The sequence below is a fragment of the Lepidochelys kempii genome, chromosome 5, assembly GCF_965140285.1.
Source record: "Lepidochelys kempii isolate rLepKem1 chromosome 5, rLepKem1.hap1, whole genome shotgun sequence".
NCBI classification, from domain to species: Eukaryota; Metazoa; Chordata; order Testudines; family Cheloniidae; genus Lepidochelys; species Lepidochelys kempii.
Genome location: NC_136384.1, coordinates 121,775,370 through 121,794,871, shown reverse-complemented (window position 1 = coordinate 121,794,871; position 19,502 = coordinate 121,775,370). Strand labels below are relative to the sequence as shown.

Here is a 19,502-nt window from a genome sequence, read left to right as displayed (position 1 = left end):
TGTGTATGGGCGCTGCCCAGCGCAATGTGACCCTGATCTCAGATGAGGCCTCTAGATACCAGTATAATACAGAAACAGTAACCTGAGCCTATCTTTGATGCTTTTAAAAATCCAGTTTACTCAGATAAGTAACAATGGCTCCAGTATCATTAATTCTAAAAGTTAAAAGACAAAATGAAGATCTTTTACTGACTGTACCACAGAGAAAGTTTAGGGAATAAACAAATAATTTTTTTAAAAACTGATCATTAAACGATCAAATGTTGTTCTCTACTTCAAAAAAAAAATTAGATTCTGAAATATTTAGTCCCATCTCACATTTTGCAAAGATGAATATTGCTTTTATTTCAGAGCAAACACTGATTATAAATCAGAACAGCGCCACCAAATTATTGAACTTAAGAACAGTTTAAAAAAAAGACATTGTTAAACAGGATCAAGACAGACTTTCCTTCACAAAAGCATTAGGTGTTATTTTTTTCAGCTCATAGGGTAGCGTTTTCTCACCCAATCCCTAGAAAAAGCTTTGTGGTACACAGTGTGCATTACGGGTATCCTGTGAAGTATCAGGTATCAGATTGATAGGCCAAATGCAGGATAACAAGCTGGCTGATTCTATGCCTGTCTGAGCTTGTCTGGCATCTGCTGCCCTTCGGTGCTCTATTTGCTTTTCAAATGCAGATAATACCAATGTTTGCAAAACATGGAAAGCTCATCTTCACTGCTAGCAGATCAGGAATAGGATAAATGCTTTCCTTGGATAATATAGATTCACATGTTAGGACAGAGGGGCACCATTTAATTCAAATTATGGCTATTAATACCATGAAAAAAATTTTGGGGTGTGGGAGGGAATCTATACTAGTACTAAAAAAAAAATCTTATTTGCACTAATCACTTCTTAAAGCAAAGAAGTAGGATTTTTCCTCATTGTATAGTATTTTATCAGATAATACTTGTGAATTAGTTTCTCCTTGTAGAGAGAGTTCTGGAATACAATAATGAAATGCAACTGTTCTGTCCAAATAGAGTTCAGAAGGGAATTAACGAAATTTTAGCCAAATTCTGCTATAAGCAGTCACATTTAGCTTCGTGCCTAGTGCCCCTTTGTGCATTTGGAAATCTCTCCCCTAATATTTTTAATAGTGATGCCCTCTCCCAATGTCTGATCCTGGAAATTGCTTAGCAACATCAAGTCCCAAGGGAGCTGCCGAAGTTCAGGATCTCTGAAGATTAGGCCACATATTTAGGTGCCAACTGTGGATTTAAAAGCCTGACTTTATGCATCTGGGTTTGGAAATTTTTGTCATTAAAATTGACACGTCCAAGACTAAATTCTTCACAGCCCTGCTGCTTGGGCTGCCATTTATACCTGGGCAGAGGTATACTACTAACCAGCAAATGCTGCTAATCTGTCAGCATTTTGCACTGACTTTGCAGAGGTGCAAATGACTGCACAAAGGTGCAAGGCAGACGTGAGAGCCGAAATAAATAATCTCTTTAAAAGGAAAACTAACCATACTATGTAAATATAGCTTTTGCTTTTCTGTCAGTAATGTCCAGTTATTTGCTGGAATGCCTTTGTGATGCTACAGTGTACCGTACATACAGTCTCCTACCTGCCAGTCTCCTACATGAAGATCAACCTCAGAGAACTGACAAAACATTGTTTCAGGATATTCCCTTTACCAGAGTCAGTCAAATAAAGGAAAATGATGTAAACCAAGAAGAGGTAAAGTGTTCAGAGAAATGTATGTTTTCTTTCAGACATCAATACCAACAATTTCAGAAATATACATCAAGCTACATTGTACAGTTCTCTGAAAGAAATACAGCTTAACCAAAGTTCCTAACCTCATAGCTTTCACACTACATTTACTAGGACGGAGTCTGATCATATATACGCATGAGCATCTTCAATTCGCCCTGCCGTCAAAGGGGAGTGGAGGGTACTCAGACCCCACAGGATCAGGTCCTTAGTAAGGAAACAAACAGAAGGAGGAAAATAAGCAACACAGCCTGCACAAGGGTCTAGTTGGTAGCTTATGGTGGATATTTCCCTTGCTAATGCTGCTCTGTCTTTCCCGGTCCAGTGACTGACTTTCTTAAAACTAAAGTAACATTTAATGCTGTTCACACACATTTAAAAGATAGAAGTAAAACTATATTTTAGAACTCATGGATAATAAATAGATACTAGAAATCGAGTTCTTGCTAGAAGTATACGAGCAACGTGTGTATGAAGCGTCCAAAAAATAAAGCCTGATTTTATTTCTATATATCTGTATTCACATAACTATGGGTCTTGAGCTATGATTTAAAGGTGTAAAACAATCTTGGTATACAAATGATTGCTTGATGTGTCCCCAGATTCCATAATGATGTCACAGCTTCGTGATACATTGGAAGATGACAGCCTGGTCATTTGTACTAGAACAATGAGCCATGCATGGTAAAACTCCTACTTCCCTAAAATAGGTGCAAGGTCTTCTATGACACATCTTCTTGTGACTTAAGGGCTCGATACACCTCCCATTTCAGTCAATAGGGGTCTTCCCATTGCCTTGAATGGCACTGGATTGAACCCTAAGAGTGTAGACCAAGATTTTACAAAAGTGACTAGTGATTTTGAGAGCCTCAGTGTTTGGGTGCCAAACTTGTGACATTGTAAAGAGATCTGACTTTCAGACAATGCTGAAATCAGGTCCCTTTAGAGTGTCTCAAAAGCAGGGCACCCAAAATCACTAGTTGGCCTTTTTGAAATATTTGGACTTAACTTTTATAAATTAATGATTCAAAAAGCTGTCCCTCAAGGATGCTGTAACCATGTTTGTTTGTTTGTTTGGTAAATCCAGGAATTACCTCTAGTAGTATCTACAGATCCAGTGTAAATTATTGTGTATTGGAAAAATATCTATATTCATTATATACCGCCCAGATGGGAAAAATCTAAGAATGGTTCACAAGAAAATAACCTTTGTATGACAACTATGAAAGAAAACATAGGCACTTCTGCTTCAAGAGTTACCAGTCTTTGATAATAGCTCCCTTAATCCAAGCCATACTTGTTAAGGAGAAAAATCCATGATAGCACAGGTCATCCATTGCGTAGGAAATATAGTTCTTAAAACGTGTGTGTACATGAATCTGGTTTCATAAAATTGCCCCAATGGAATGGAAAGCAATGGACAATGGAAAGCAGGTGACAACCACTACAGAGAACTTCCATAACCCAAGTTCATGCTTTCCAAACATTGTAACAGAAGAAAGCTGCAGGATCTTCCATCAAGTGATGCTGCTTGCTTTTCAAAGGTAGATTATCCATCAACCAAACAGAAAAGTGTCAAGTGCAATTTTTCCCCAGGAAACATTTAATTTCTCACTCTTTCCACTTTTTAAATTATTATTTAATAGCAACTTAGTTTCTTCACAATGTATTAAAGCTACTGACCTACTGGGAATTTTATTTCTGGACCAGTTTAATGTGGTAGTTGTTGAGAAAAACCTGTGCTAAAAGGCACTGTAATTAACTGATTTCCTCACTCCTGTAGCATTCTTGTATATGCAGCAATATATTGTCTCAATAATAGAATATAATTAACACACATTTGGAAAAGAGCTCAATTTTTCTCAGTAGCAGCTGCTTCGATAAGGATCAAAGCGAGTCATCAGCAGGCCATCATCTTTCTGCTTGTCTATAGAGGTCTGGCTACTGAAATAAGCTCCTTTAGTCCAATGCCCCCTTCGTGTACAACTGACTGAACACATGGATGGTGTTAGAACATGGATGTCAGACTTGTTGATAGGAGTTAAGAGAGCCAAACTTTCTGGAAGCCTGAGTGAATGAAACAAAAGTGAAGTTTTCACAGTGGTCAAGTTTGACTTTTTTAGCCAGCTTTGGGACGACTCCCCTCAGCGAGCGGAGACCCATTCTTTGTTCCTCGTACCACACATTTCCCATGCCGCTAATCTCCTTCCGTGCAGTCAGATAGAAAGGAGACTTTGCTTCCATCTGGGTTGGGGGCCGGTGGATGTACATGTACTTATAAAGGAGGCAGTAGGGACACAGCTTGTGTCCTTTGGAGTGCTCATGGTATATCTGGCCATAACACACTTTGTTAGAGCTCACCCTGTGTTCTCGTTTCACGCTGTCCGTTCGGGCAAAAAAGGGCCTGTTTTGTGAATCTTTGAGTAATTCAATGTCCCCGTACATTAAGTCTGCATGCTCCTGCAAAGTCCTCATGTTGAGGTACTGGCTGTTATATTTCACCACTGTGGACAGTAGGGCTACCGGACTCTCATCACCCAAGCATCCTGTTTTCCACATCTCTTCTTCATCAGACAGGGAAAAATAGACAATGTTTCGAGAGCGAGCACCAGACATCCCAGCCTTGCTGAGCACCCGGAGTTTCTCCTTCAACTTTTTGGTGGAGGATGTGAAGGTGCTGCTGGTGATGGAAAATCCCACCCCAGCGTTCTTCAGAATCCGGTCCAGGCCTCGGCGGATAGCATGCAAGGACGTGGCTAGGAAGTCCGAACCATCCGTTTTCTTCACCGTAATGTAGAAGTCCTCAAGGAGTTCATTCAGCTTTGAGGCTGGAATCTGGAACAAGAGAAATGCAAATGTCAGTGTTACTACATGCATGGGATAAAATTCTTTATTAGCGACAAGCCTGCACTGACAAGTTTGGATCTAGATCCAAATTTTCCCAAACCGCAGTGATGTTCACACCTAGGGCTTAGGTCTGTCTCATGACAGATATTGAGCAGCAGTGAACTTCGGTTTCAAATTTCTCCAAAATGTATCACTTTTCAGATCCAGGGTTGTGGCTCGGGTCCATTTCTATTCTATCTCTGTCATAGGTCAGCCTGCTTGTGGATGGTGAAAGATGCTACTAAGTGGGAAGACCCAAGTTCCAGATCTTTTCACGCTCTGCACAGAGGACAGGTGCAAGATGCAACATGCTCCCGTCTTCCCAAAAAGAATGTAGTAACCTTGCAGGTTTGGAAGAAGGGTGCATATTTGTGTAACTACAAAGAGAATGCAATGTATATGGCTGCTGTACTGACTGGAATGGGAAATATAGCTGTATGGAGAAAAAAAGGCAGCCTGGAATAAAAGGGTTGAGCACTCCTCTGCTAGGACACTGCTTTGCAGAGACGAGGACCCCACTGGTATTAGGGGACCAGGATTAGTGAAAGGTGAGAGAGATGACACATTCTGATGCTTAGGGTGGGGCCCTTTCCACCACAACACCAACCCCCACATTTTAAGAAATGGAGGGTGAAATCCTGGCCCCACTGAAGTCAATGGGAGTTTTGCCGTTGACTTCACTGGGATCAGGATTTCACCTAGTATGAATATAGTCTGATGCATGGAGTACAGTGCATGCCTTATATTCTGTACTTTTCCCTTTTAAGCTCTAGCCAGGGAAACTTTCCGTTCCTCCTTTTCACTGAGATATACTTACAGCCTCTATAAATCTCATAATTAAAGGAAAGCATTAAGCTGGTTATAATGAGATGCTTGCGATAACAGGAGGGATGGAGGACAATATCGCCTTTGATTCCCAGAGTCTGAGAATTAAAAAGCATTCAGGGACCCTTTGTCTGTAATCACAAGCACTTATCTGGGCCATTTGTATGTCATACTTGCCCTGCAATCAGACTTTGTTAACCTGCATAGGTTTATTTTGGCGCTCTCATTTCTGCTTCTGGATTACAAACACATCTGTAAATTATGAAAACAGATGCAAGTCCAAGTGGCAACAGCCTTCTTAAAATGGACACCTTCGAAACTGAAAACAAAAATACTTCCTGACATTACAGGTCGTAGTGGGACAAGCAGTCCTTGGTGTTCTAATGTTGTATCACATCGTTGGGACTCGACCGACATTCCTTAGATGCCCAGCATGCACTGTCGTTAATCTCACTAACACAAGAAACCCTTCCCTTAACCAGCAGGCTGCCTGATGCACACAGCGTCTAGGATCTCTATTGCATCAGTTGTAAGGATGTCTCGACTCTGCACCCTTGTGTGCTGAGTGCTGGTATCTAACGTCCCTGTTACTGCTTTGGTCATAGAGTAGATTTTTATCACTGTTGCAGGGTTATTTTTATTTTTTTCCTGTATTACTTCAGACAAGACAAATTCTTAGGCTCCACTGTAGCAGAGTACATGCTTAACTTGAAACATCTAAGTAGAACTACAGACTTAAAGTTAAGCACATGCTTAAGTGCTTGCTGGACTGGGGCTTTAGTACCTGACCCCTAGAGAGAAATAAGGCCCCTTAGATAAAAAGTGTGTTCTTTGGGCAAGGACATGAATATCCTGCCATTTCTGGGCTGCCAGCGCAGGGGCCGTGGTTGGGCAAAATGTGGGTGTGGCCAGAACTCCCCTGTACCTAGCTTGTCCCTGGCTGATGGAACAGCCCCATGGGGCAGGAGGCAAAAAGGTGTAAATTAGAGAAGACTGCAGACTTCTTCTGGGGGCTGGGTTGGTCCCTGGCTAATATTGGGATCATGGGAGCATAAAGGAGGTTTAAATCCTCACCTTTACCCAGCCGTGTCTCTCCCATTCGTGGGTCAGCTGGCCTTGACCAGAGGAGAGGTCTCAAGGAGTTCTCGGTGCTTACCTTAGTGATGTCCATGCAGTCTTTAAGTCCTTTTGTCACACACCAGTACCGCCACACGTTCAGGGCGTACAGAGTAGCTTTTGTAGTGTTTGGGCTTACAGCACTGAGACACAGATACTTTAGGCCATCGTCGCAATTAAAGACAGGAAACTTGTTGAGCTTAGTCGAGTACGCTAGAAAACAAACAGAGGCAGGGATCAAAACAACGTACCCTTGTGGGACTCTTTAGTTAATCAGGTTTAGAGCCACTTGGAATTGTTTACATGGGCCCGAGTAGAAATACTGAGAGGTGAAGTCCCGAAAACGGCGAAGTCCCATGAAGCTATTCAAGCACTTTCATTGGAACTCTAGAATGTGGAATAGTGTTTCCAATATGGGATCATCTTGAGGTTGCCCCAGAATTAAATTTGTTTTGCTAAATATAGTAAATGATACTGATAGGGCGATGCAGAACCTTTTGCCGGGGGGACAGGTGCAATGAGGGGAAAAAACAGTGGGAAGAAACATCAAGGATTTGCCTTAATGAACTACCTTAGCTGTTAAAAAGAAATGCTCCATTGCACATTGGTCCTGATTCTCCACTGCCTGGCGCATTGGGCAGCCAGGCATACCTGTGCAAACTGGATATGAAACGCTACTCAGTCGGAATTCTCCACTCTCTCCCACCATGGGGCTTTCTACCCGCTTTGCACTCAGTGCAAACAGTGCCGGATCAGGCCCAGAGACGTAGTGAAGCCAACAGAGGCAGCTGTCAGAGATGGCGTTAGCTGATGTGAGGCCAGGATTACAGGGAAGACACTTGGTGCTCGTTTCTTAAATTCTCCTCAGCAGCACAGACGGGAACTGAATGGAGCAGATTGATGAAGGACCCTATTGTAGGTATTTAAGCCCTTGCTATCTCTTATGAAAAGAGTAATACATTTTTATGATACCACTATCATTTTATTACATCCTCTATATTTAAGTGTACTTTTTATGGGCCCGAAGCCAGTTTATGTGGCAGCCAAGGCCAACGTAAGCCCCAACAGGCTGCTAAAGTCATCTGTGCACCCAGTTGGCTGCTCGGCAGGTCTGCCAGCCAGGGTGGCAGATGAAGGGGAGGGGAGCCACATCCCAGAATTGTGAGAACTCATGGAAAGGGGCTCCCCTCAGAAGCAGCCCGATATACCTCCCCAGCTCCCCTGGCCCCAACACTGCCGCCACAGAGGGTGCAGAAGTTACTGCAGCTCTAGGGTTCTGGTAATCACTGCACATCCCCAGCAGGGAAGGAGGGGAGAAGGTTCCCAGCCTCTTTAAATAACAATGAGATTGTCCTATGGGCGAGAGGGGGTGTTGCTAAGGGGCTTTCCCCTCCAGGTCTCATGGGGCAGCTTGAGAGCCCGCGTCTCTGCTTCCACAATGCCCCATGCATTTTCCCCCCAGCTATAAGTCAGCCAGGAAGGATCCTGGCTCTAAAGGGATGCTGGATGCCCAGGGCCTCCCCGCCATCCTTTCCCAGTGCCTGATGACTGAACATGGCAACTGTGCTGTGAGTCCGCTCCTGGGAATGGTGTGTAGTTGGGGTGGGGGCCATGTAAGCTTTATGCAGGGAGGTAGAAGTGTGGTGCCCCCTCCAACCCACAGGCTCCATCTAAGCATCTGGCTTGCACACTGTTGGGACCAAGGCTAGGCCTTAGAACACTCTTCATGCCCTTGGCATGGGATTTTCAAAAGCATCCAGTGCTGGCCGACCCCTGCTCCCATTCAAGTCAAAGGTTTGCCCCAGTCGCTAGGCAAGGCAAAATATGCAGTGTCTGTAGATGCTTCAGGAATGTCTGCACTGCAATAAAAGACCCTTGCCAGCGCGTCTCAGTGCCTGGATCAATTGACTCGCGCTCACAGGGTTAAAAAGAGCTGTGTTGAGACCCTCCCCGTCAGGGGGTTTCACGCCAGGCCTCCAGCGTGAGCCCGGATGGCTACACTGCTATTTTTAGCCCTGGCACCCACGTTAATTGACCAGTTGGGCTCTGAGCCTCATCGCCGCAGGTCTTTTATTGCAAGGTAGATGTACCCTTAGAAAGATCTCAAAAATTGACGACCCAGCCTCAAACCCTTTATGCAATCAGTGAACGTTTGGAGGGTTTTTATGGGTAAGAATATTGTGACTTTTACTCTTGCACAAGATATGATGGAACCACCCGGGAACAAATAACTGTGTTTACTGACTATAAACAAGGCCTACCTACATATACGTGCTGTTGCTCGGCTTGGCTTCTAGAACACAGAGAGCATGGTCAGTGCCCCTAGAGGGCCTACAAACTATTTAAAGGGATACTGTCCTCTTTCTATATACTACAGCTATTAAATAAACATACAAAAGACTTCTGAAAACAGCTGGCTATTCTCCTTTTGATCGGAAAGGCAATTTTCAGGCAGCATCGGATTCACTATCAGCAAAAAGAAAAGGAGGACTTGTGGCACCTTAGAGACTAACCAATTTATTTGAGCATGAGCTTTCGTGAGCTACAGCTCACTTCATCGGATGCATACTGTGGAAAGTGTAGAAGATCTTATTATATACACACAAAGCATGAAAAAATATCTCCTCCCACCCCACTCTCCTGCTGGTAATAGCTTATCTAAAGTGATCACTCTCCTTACAATGTGTATGATAATCAAGGTGGGCCATTTCCAACACAAATCCAGGTTTTCTCACCCCCCCCAACTCACTCTCCTGCTGGTAATACCTTATCCAAAGTGACCACTCTCCTTACACTGTGTATGATAATCAAGGTGGGCCATTTCCAGCACAAATCCAGGGTTTAACAAGAACGTCTGGGGGGGGGGGAGGGGGGAAGGTAGGAAAAAACAAGGGGAAATAGGCTACCTTACATAATGACTAAGCCACTCCCAGTCTCTATTCAAGCCTAAGTTAATTGTAATGGTGTCCCCTGGCCTGTCTCCCAAGATTTGTGAGAGTGTTGGGTCATCCTTCAGGATAGGTTGTAGATCCTTAATAATGCGTTGGAGGGGTTTTAGTTGGGGGCTGAAGGTGACGGCTAGTGGCATTCTGTTATTTTCTTTGTTAGGCCTGTCCTGTAGTAGGTGACTTCTGGGAACTCTTCTGGCTCTATCAATCTGTTTCTTCACTTCCGCAGGTGGGTATTGTAGTTGTAAGAATGCTTGATAGAGATCTTGTAGGTGTCCGTCTCTGTCTGAGGGGTTGGAGCAAATGCGGTTGTATCTAAGAGCTTGGCTGAAGACGATGGATCGTGTGGTGTGGTCCATCCCACCATCAACCTCAGCCTGGTCCAGTCCACACAAGAGATCCACTTCCTGGACACTACAGTGCTAATAAACGATGGTCACATAAACACCACCCTATACCGGAAACCTACTGACCGCTATTCCTACCTACATGCCTCCAGCTTTCACCCTGACCACACCACACGATCCATCGTCTACAGCCAAGCTCTGCGATACAACCGCATTTGCTCCAACCCCTCAGACAGAGACAGAAAGCCCGTTGCCAACTGTGCCTACATATCTATTCGGGGGACACCATCACAGGGCCTAATCACATCAGCCACACTATCAGAGGCTCGTTCACCTGCACATCCACCAATGTGATATATGCCATCATGTGCCAGCAGTGCCCCTCTGCCATGTACATTGGTCAAACTGGACAGTCTCTACGTAAAAGAGTAAATGGACACAAATCAGATGTCAAGAATTACAACATTCATAAACCAGTCGGAGAACACTTCAATCTCTCTGATCACGCGATTACAGACATGAAAGTCGCTATTTTACAACAAAAAAACTTCAAATCCAGACTCCAGTGAGAAACTGCTGAATTGGAATTCATTTGCAAATTGGATACAATTAACTTAGGCTTGAATAGAGACTGGGAGTGGCTTAGTCATTATGCAAGGTAACCTATTTCCCCTTGTTTTTTCCTATCCTCCCCCCCCCCAGACGTTCTTGTTAAACCCTGGATTTGTGCTGGAAATGGCCCACCTTGATTATCATACACATTGTAAGGAGAGTGGTCACTTTGGATAAGCTATTACCAGCAGGAGAGTGAGTTTGTGGGGGCAGGCGGGGTGTGAGAAAACCTGGATTTGTGCTGGAAATGGCCCAACTTGATTATCATACACATTGTAAGGAGAGTGATCACTTTAGATAAACTATTACCAGCAGGAGAGTAGGGTGGGAGGAGGTATTTTTTCATGCTTTGTGTGTATATAAAAAGATCTTCTACACTTTCCACAGTATGCATCCAATGAAGTGAGCTCTAGCTCACGAAAGCTTATGCTCAAATAAATTTGTTAGTCTCTAAGGTGCCACAAATCCGCCTTTTCTTTTTGCGAATACAGACTAACACGGCTGCTACTCTGAAAACTATCAGCAAAAATGTTCACGTCAAACAATTCAGAAGGCATGAGGTTCCCATGTTCCTCTGTTTGCAATAAAATTTTTGCAAGGTTTGGCTGCCTAATTACTTGCTCACTATTGCATGTGACATTCCTGCAGAAGAACATCTGGCAATAGCCAGGAGCATTGGCTGCCCTGGGTTACGATATCACAAGGTGAGCTAGGCTGGCCCTGGTAAGTAACTGGATAGGAGATAGCGAAAAAAATCCAGGCTACTGCAGGAAATGTTATGGGTGGCTAGCACTCTTCCCTTTGAAAGTCTGCCTGCAGTACTGAACTAAGCTGTGGCCACTGCCCATTGAGGAGACACCTGCTTGCCTTGTAAACCCTCTGCGCTCACACACCGAGGCCTGCCGAATGCGGCATAAGCCTTGCCAGTACTGCTGTGATTGGCTCATCCCCGAGCGAGGCTTGATACTGTCCACACTGGTTCGTTTCTAACGGGTGCAGATCTAGGACTTGATGCCCCAGCATTTTGGCACTGCTCTGCGCTGCTCCCTGCAGTCAGGAGATCCAGCTCCTCGAGCCTTCCCTCCCAGTGCAGGGGGATCGCTGAGTACCATCTGGAACCACAGTAGGAGCTCCTATGCCATCCCAGTGCTGGTGTGGAGAGCATGCCTGGGGCATCTCTCACACCCACTGCACTGTGAGTGCAAAGTAGAACAGTTGTCAGAGCAGCCCCAGGCCCCTTTGTGGCCCCTCCGCTCAGCTGCATTGATCATGTCTCGGGTCAAGCACGGAAGGGAACTGCAGGCATCGCAGATGCACTCTTCCAGTGGGTCTTCTTGGATGAGTCCCCCATTGCTTTAGCTCACCTTTCAGTGACTCCAGTAGGCAAAGATCCCTCGGTACTTTGTGCCCCTTTCTTCTGGCAACCCTCAGGCAAGCCCTTTCCCTGTATTTGATCCCTTCTGCTTGCCTGAGGCAATTGCTGAGCACACTTAATCAACAGTATCCACTTCGTGCCAAATTTCTGTACAAGCCACCTGCCCCCCTCTGCTTTCCCAGAGTGCCATCTGTGAAGACATCCTCCGGCTGGACTTGACGACCCCTCAAGGTGCCTGCCAGTCCTACATTTCTAGTATTCAGTCACACTGCCAGCTGGTCCAAGGGCTATCACTGGGAGCAGCTACCACTCAGACCTTTGGAAAACCAGGCCCACTTCTTGTTATTAGCCTAAATATGAGATTTAGGGGGAAGAGCTTCAAAAGTGCCCAAGGGATTTAGGAGCACCACTGTCACTTAAAATCAGTGGGACTTGTGCTCCTAATAGCCACAGGTGCTTTTAAAAATATCCACATAGGAGCCTAACTTTAGACGCACAGATTTGAAAATTGTGGACTACATTTTTGAGACACAGCGTCACCGGTGCAGCTTCCTTGAGTCCCAGCAGAAGGCAGACGTCTCTGAGGTACAGGATATAATCTGACAGGTAGTTAAGCACTGGGCCCAAACTTTTCCAAAGTTCCAGGGTGTTCAAGACATCGAGGTTTGGTTCAGGCTCGTCTCTAATATTTTATTATTATTTATTTGTATTGCGGTAGCAACTAAGAGCCCCAGTCAGCCCCCACTGTGCTAGGCGCTGAAAAAGCTCATAACAGAAAGACAGCTGTTTTGCAATACTTCAGACAAAACGCTCAATATACTTGTAAGATGTTACTAAATCAAATAAAATCCTCATAACTTTTATTCTACACACAACTCCCCGCTCTCCCCCGGCTTTTTCTTTCGATTGAAGATCCCATATAACTCAGCTTACGTTGTTATTAAAGCTTGAGAACCGAACTAGCTGATTCACAAATTGATAGTTACCATCATCACCGTGGGTAGTTCAGGTATACACAGAAAAAGAGATTGTTTTTAACAAAACAAAACTGAAGTAATAAGATGGCACCGAGGAAGGCAGGTTGCCATCTGGATCAGTGTGTCAGATAAGCATGGGAACAGGAGCCACCGAATATTCAGTTATCTGGGGAACAGATCGTTTTTGTTGTAAATATATTCTACATTTGCATTCTAATCTCCTGTGTTCCAGGAGAAAGCAGTTTACTCCACTAATTCTAGCAATCAGTACTATCTAACACAGCAAGGCAGCATTGGAAAAGACAAGGACCTTGATCCAACACCGCACTCAAACACGGACTTCATTTTAAGTATGTGAGTGTTCCATCCCTGTTCAACACGAGCCTATCCAAAGCCCATTAAAGTCAATGGAAAGATTTCCATTGATTTCCATGGCTTTGGATCAAGACCCAAGACACTTAAGCATGTTTTTAATTTGAAGCACATGCTTAAATCCCAACGAATCATTACAATTAAGCATGTGCTTAAGTGCTTTTTAGAACCGGGCTTAAATCAGAGATGCCCAAGGCTGCCAGGAGACAGTCATTTGCATTTTTCGTCTGTGTAGTGTGTGACAAATCCCCCTTGCTTTTATCATCCCAAAATCCCCTTAACTTCAGGGTATTTATGCACTTGCAAAAATATATCATGCCTAGTCATCAGTCTACAGAGAGTCAAGTTCTAACTGTTTAAAATTATGTATGAACACATTGTAGCGCACATGAAGGATAGCTTTGTGCATGGATAGGAGTCAGAACAGTATCTAGACACAACTCATTGTGTGGATGTCAACTCTAAGTTAGACTTTTCAGGTTACATTTTCAAGTTGCTGAGGTGCTTGCCTAAGTTCCATTTTCAAAAGCACTGTGGAGCCTGAGGCAAGCGGCAGACTCATTTGAAAGTGGTCCCTTTTTGTTTGACTCTCTAAGTTGCTCCCGCAATGTCAATATTTTTTAAAGCATGTTGCAAAATCATAGCAAAAATGTACCCGGTGCAAAATCTGCTCACTAGACTTCTGCAATTAAGATGATGATAAAAACAACTAGTGATATTATTTCCTCCCTGTCAAAAATATGTACATGCTCCAAGTCTATCCAACAAGCGCTGTATTGTGTTTTCCGTATACCAGAACTTTAAGTGTCCCTATGGGTCCGATAGCTCTATACTCTGCACTGTCCTTGAGGCAGGGGTTATATATTTTTTTATATTTTTTATAATAGTTATATTTTTTGTGTTTAAGGTGAGCAAGGACATAGAAATTTGCAAGGAGGGTTAATGAGACACCATCAAAATTGAGAGGCTGAAAATGTGATTTATTTTAATATCTCAGCATCATTCCCACTTCCTAAAAATGTAGTTTTCCTCCAAAAGGAGACCTGCAAGATACTATGAGCCACTTACTGATCAGTGTGCATGCTGCTCCCTGACATAAAAGGGAGCTCTGTGCACAGAGCAAGAGTGGTAGCTGATCCTGTAATCTGAAATTACTGTCCAGGACAACCTTATCTGAACAAACAACGACACCCTTTCCATTATTCTCTCCTGGAGAACAGACATATGCAGCTCCCCAAACACAACCCAGCATTGAGAGATGCTTCCAAAAGTGCTCTTAGACGAGAGCTCCATGCTTCCTATATTCCGGAATCTCCTTCCAAATGCTAATGAGTAACACAGAATCTTCCTCAATACCATGTGTCTTATGAGTTGTTTTGTATGGAAAAGAAAGCGAGAAGTCTAGGCCAAAACAAGTATTCTTAACAAACATGTAGAGCTGAGGTGAGTTACAATGCCCCATACAATTCTAACCTCGAGCTACCACTATTTGAGTCTTTGCTCATCTCACGAAGGGACTTTGGTGTGGTTTCTCCATAGGTTTTTGAGCCATAGCGACGGTCAGTTTCTGCTCCACATTTCAACTCCTACCTGCAGATTTTCCATTAGGTGCCTACTCAGGATTTGGATCTACAAACAGAAAATGTTTACATAAAAAAGGAGGTAACTTCATAGCTCTCTCTCATTCTTTTTTCAAAATATTCTCCCAAACTGCTGCAAGATGACTCACATTGCCAAAAGCTAGCGTGATAACATGTACAAACGCTGGTTTATTCTAAAGAGATATCTCACATGTCTTTCCAGGGACAGCTGCCAAGTTCCACTTGTTTTTGGAATACATTATAAACTAATTTCAAACCCTAGCTCACTAATGTGTGAACTCTTGTCTCTTAAATACATCTGAATAGGCATCGTGCCATAATATCCCTGAGCTACTTCTACATCAATTAACATGTCATTTGTAAACAATGTCTGGATTATGAAATTTCAATAAAAGCATGACAGAGATACGTGTTAGTTGCACAGCTGAAAGATAGAGCAAAGCTTACAAGATCAGTTTCTGGCCAATATTTCTTCCTCAAACATTTAAGGCCCGGTCCTGATCAGCATTTACACAGCTGCATGGCATGTCTAAGTCCCAGAAGGCCAAGTACACTGGCTGCAGTTCACGCTGACCTGTCCCAGGGATGGTCAGCCAAGTGCATAACGGGGGAGGAAGGAACCTGCACTCGTTCCACTGTTTGCAGAAGCAGAGATGTTCTGAGTAGGGAGATATGATACAAACTGTCCTGGTCCCTCTTTCTGCCTACTGCTGGAGTCACTGAAGAGGCTTTAAAGCTAACCAGCATTAAAACTAACTTCAAATCAGTTCTTCAATGCATCCCAAGATCACCAGACATTCAGAAGAGATTTCATGGGCTTGGACAAAGGAGCATCACAATGACCCCACAAACTGCCACTGCTCAGCGACATGGTTCCCCACTTAGCAGAGTTTGTCAATTTATGAAGATCCAAAGCTGAGACAAAAGGAGAAAACAACTCACTAGCTCTTCCCCTGCCCCCGCTTAATCATCTCACATTTGACTGCCCTATTCTCCCCAAGCAAACCTGGAACATGCTTCCTTTGCTTAGTTAACAGTTATCATTGGTTGTTTTATGTCTATCTTTTTGTCATGCCCCTATCATAAGCACTTGAGATTGTCTGATAATCTCTTCCTTCAACACAGCTGTCCTCATACAAGCAGCTGCTTTGGGGGCTTCTCTTACAGCTGCCAGATTTTTAATTTGGGATATTTTGCTTTATTAGCATCGTTAAAATAATAGAGTTTGTGACTCAGAATTGTCTTACATATTAATACCGTATTCTAGAACAGTGAAAGTTCAGGTTTGGGAAGAGACTGTCATCCCAGGTTCACAGCCTTGGATCTGAGTCTACTTCTATTGTAGGTTTAAGTCAAAACCCTTCCTTAAGTAATTTCTGTTGACTACCTAAAGAACTTTTAAAATTGCTCACACACATACACGCACGCACACAGATTAGCCATTAGGAAAGCATGTCACCACACTGGCTAGTTGGACAAAACACAGACACTCCCTTGGGCTTGAAAAACCCCATTTCAATTGAAAACGTTGCTCTCTTGTGAGACGGGCAGTCCCAGTTATGGAAATTCTAAAAGCAAAATGGAACACTTAGAGCCAAAATATCCCCCTATCTTCACTGAATCCAACCTCGGGCCCCGATTCGGGAAAACATCCTTATTCAGGAAGGGCACTTGAAGCCTGGGTTTCAATCCCATTGACGTCACTGTAACTAAAGCACATTTTTAAGCGCGTTCCTGAATAAGGATGGACTTAAGTACGTGCCTAATGCTTTCCTGAATCGAGGCCTGGGTGAAGTCAATGAATTTAGACAAGGCTGGGCAGGAACTAGTTTTTCATGGGCTTGTCTGCATGCATCTTCTCAGAATGTTTTACTGGCTCACAAGAATTTCACAGCTGTGTTGATATCCATACCTGAAAGGCTTGTGAGTGGGTTGGGTTCTTTTCTATAATGTGCTTCAAATTTTAAAGTACATTGGTTTCATGTGATTAAAGAAAGTAGCCACCTTTGCAGAAAACAGTTTATTACATAAATGAGAATTGGTCACCATACCCCATTACAGACAAAATACTGTGAATAAAGCATGCACTTATCACAGACATCAATGACGTTATCGGTTGCTTAATTTTGAAATGCTCTTCTTAGTTCTAGAAGTTTAAGGCTGTACCAAAACAAATATTTAAAAACAATAAAGTCACACTACAATAGTAGCAAACATTGTACATACCATGAAATCAATCTGTTGTTCAGAAAAACTAGACTTTTAAAATGTACTCATGGGGGGAAATAAACAATGAGCTGAAATGCTAAAACATCAGACTCGCTTAGCAATTTGAAGATCAGTCAACGGCAAGACAAAAGTTAATGATCTACTCCAGTTAATAAGCAACTAAACTTGTTCTTTTTAAATACTTAAAATGATCTGAGAGGTGAGAAAAGGCAGGAACACAGCCACCGTATGAAATTCTTGTTTTCACTTTCTTGTCCTTACCTATTCAGTGTTTCCCTGTTTCTTTTGCAAAGTGTGTAACAGCAGCACTGTTCCAGGAGAGCTCTGAAATAAATTACCGGGAAGTAGATGTATGGCATAAAGTGTTTATTCCATCCCAGTTAAAGTCTGAGGGTCAGACATATGAGAACAAAAGGTGACATCTGTCTTTGTGGAGAGGTAAATAGACCTTATAGAAAAGTGGACTATTTTAATCACACCTAATGTACATAAGGGCCAGATCCTCAGCTGGTGCAAAAAGCAGTAACTTCATTGATTTCAGTGGTTGGCACCAGCCAAAGATCCAACACTTCATGCAGTTCTACTCTAAAAAGTTACTTTGTAGAAACGGCAGTGTGGGGTTCCACACTTATTGCTCTTTGCTGAGTCCAAATCAAATGTGCAAAGATAACAAGTGGCAATCTTAGCCTAGGATCTGAGTCCCAAGATGGGTTCTTTATGACTCACCCACCACCAATAACAAAGGTCAAGTGACCAAGATTATGTCTTCAGTTACCATTGTTCAGCCTCATTTCCCTCAAATTCCCCACTCTGTTACACTGGTGCAATCTTATTTCCTCCCCGGAGGGCATCATTTGAAGGCACTGGGGCTGAATCTTAGTTAACAGTTTTGTTGATGATGCACAAATTAGAAAAGAATCCAAATAACTTTCCCAGAGATGTACTGGTTCTGAAGTATTAAAATACATCGAAATCTTACCTTTTCCCCACTAAAACAAACAAATGAGACTCAGAATACACAGAGGGAGCAGATTTGCTGAGGAAGAGGATGCCATTTTTACACAGAACCCTATTTTAATACTAAAAATAGATTACCTTTTCATACGGAGATCTTTGTTTTAAAATAACTGGTTACGTTTAGGACTGGGATTTTCAAAGGAGCCTAAGAGAATTAGGCATCTGAATTTCAGTGGAATTTGGATATATAACTCCCTTAGGCGCCTTTCTGAATCCCAGCCCAGAACATTAAAATATTTTCTAAAAGTACCATTTCCTGTAATGTGGTTAAACTTATATAAGGTTTCCCCAGACACCTCAGTGATTGTAAAAGAGGCGACCCCAAGGATGCATAATTCATAACTGAGTAAGTGAGTAGAAGGACTCAAGCAAGTGGAAAGCAGTATTCAGTCCACCACAGTATTAGCACAACCAAATGAGTAGCATAAGCAGTGGTAGGAGACGAACATGTACCAGCAGAGCCTTTTACACTCGGAGGGCAGCAGTCCATTTCCTTGTCCCAGGTTTATGCCGGTAGAGTTATGATCACCTTTCCAGATTGCAGTGCACTAACGAAATAACGTCAATCACTACAGCGATCTAGTTTGGCAAGAACACATCCAGCTTCCGCAATGAGCGACAAAGGCACGGGAACCATGAAAAAACAGCTTTTGTACTGGAGGGAACCAGTGTAATTTTTGGCAAACTGGTGTGTTGGATAGAAAAATGTTGAATAAATGCTGTGCAGCCATTAACCCTCCGAAGCAGTGACTCTGATGCGTGACAGACTCAAGAGCAAGATATGGCAGTGACTGGCATAGGAGCACAGATGAAGGGTGTGGTCCTCCACCGCTTCACACTTCAGGTAGCCATTTAACATCTGTACCGAGTGGGTGTATACTCTCCCAAATCAGAATTCTGCACTCATGCCAGTGGCGGCATTTTACATGTGTTTTGTTCATGTGTCAGTGGCTACCAGACAGACAAAGCCATGGAGAATCAACTTGCAGTTGGTCAAAGTTGACTTTAAAAGTAGCAAATGTTAAAAATGGAGTCATCTCAGCAACAAAGGAGCCAAACTGAAGACAATGAAGCTACACCAATTTACACCAGCTGAGAATCAGGCCCAAGATCTCTGGAGATGGGGAAAGGGTTATGGCATTAGCCTCAGACATGGGGGACACAGATTCAATTTCCTGCTCCGCCACAGACTTCCTCTGTGATCTTGGGAAAATCACTTAACCACACTGAACCTCAGTTCCCCATCTGTAAAATGGAGATAATAGCACTGCCCTACCTCCCAGGGGTGTTGTAAGGAGTAATATATTAAAAAGCTTGTGAAGTGCTTTGAGGTCAACTGCTGAAAAGCACTAAGTAGGAGGTTGGAACACACCAAAGAGTCATAACTAGACTTTATACATTTAAATGTGGATAATATTTTCAGAAGTAA

General features: G+C 43.2%; 1 protein-coding gene across 1 annotated transcript in view; it reads right to left on the bottom strand.

Moving 5' to 3' along the window:
* Positions 1–1,733: 1,733 nt before the first annotated feature.
* Positions 1,734–19,502, bottom strand: part of KIAA1958 (KIAA1958 ortholog) — a 114,545-nt gene continuing 96,776 nt past the window's right edge. The window contains exons 5-6 of the mRNA XM_073345663.2: positions 6,636–6,808; positions 1,734–4,603 (exon numbers count right to left, since the gene is read on the bottom strand). Coding sequence (XP_073201764.1) covers positions 3,791–4,603; positions 6,636–6,808 — 986 coding nt within the window. The 3' untranslated portion in view covers positions 1,734–3,790. The remainder of the gene's footprint in view (positions 4,604–6,635; positions 6,809–19,502) is intronic.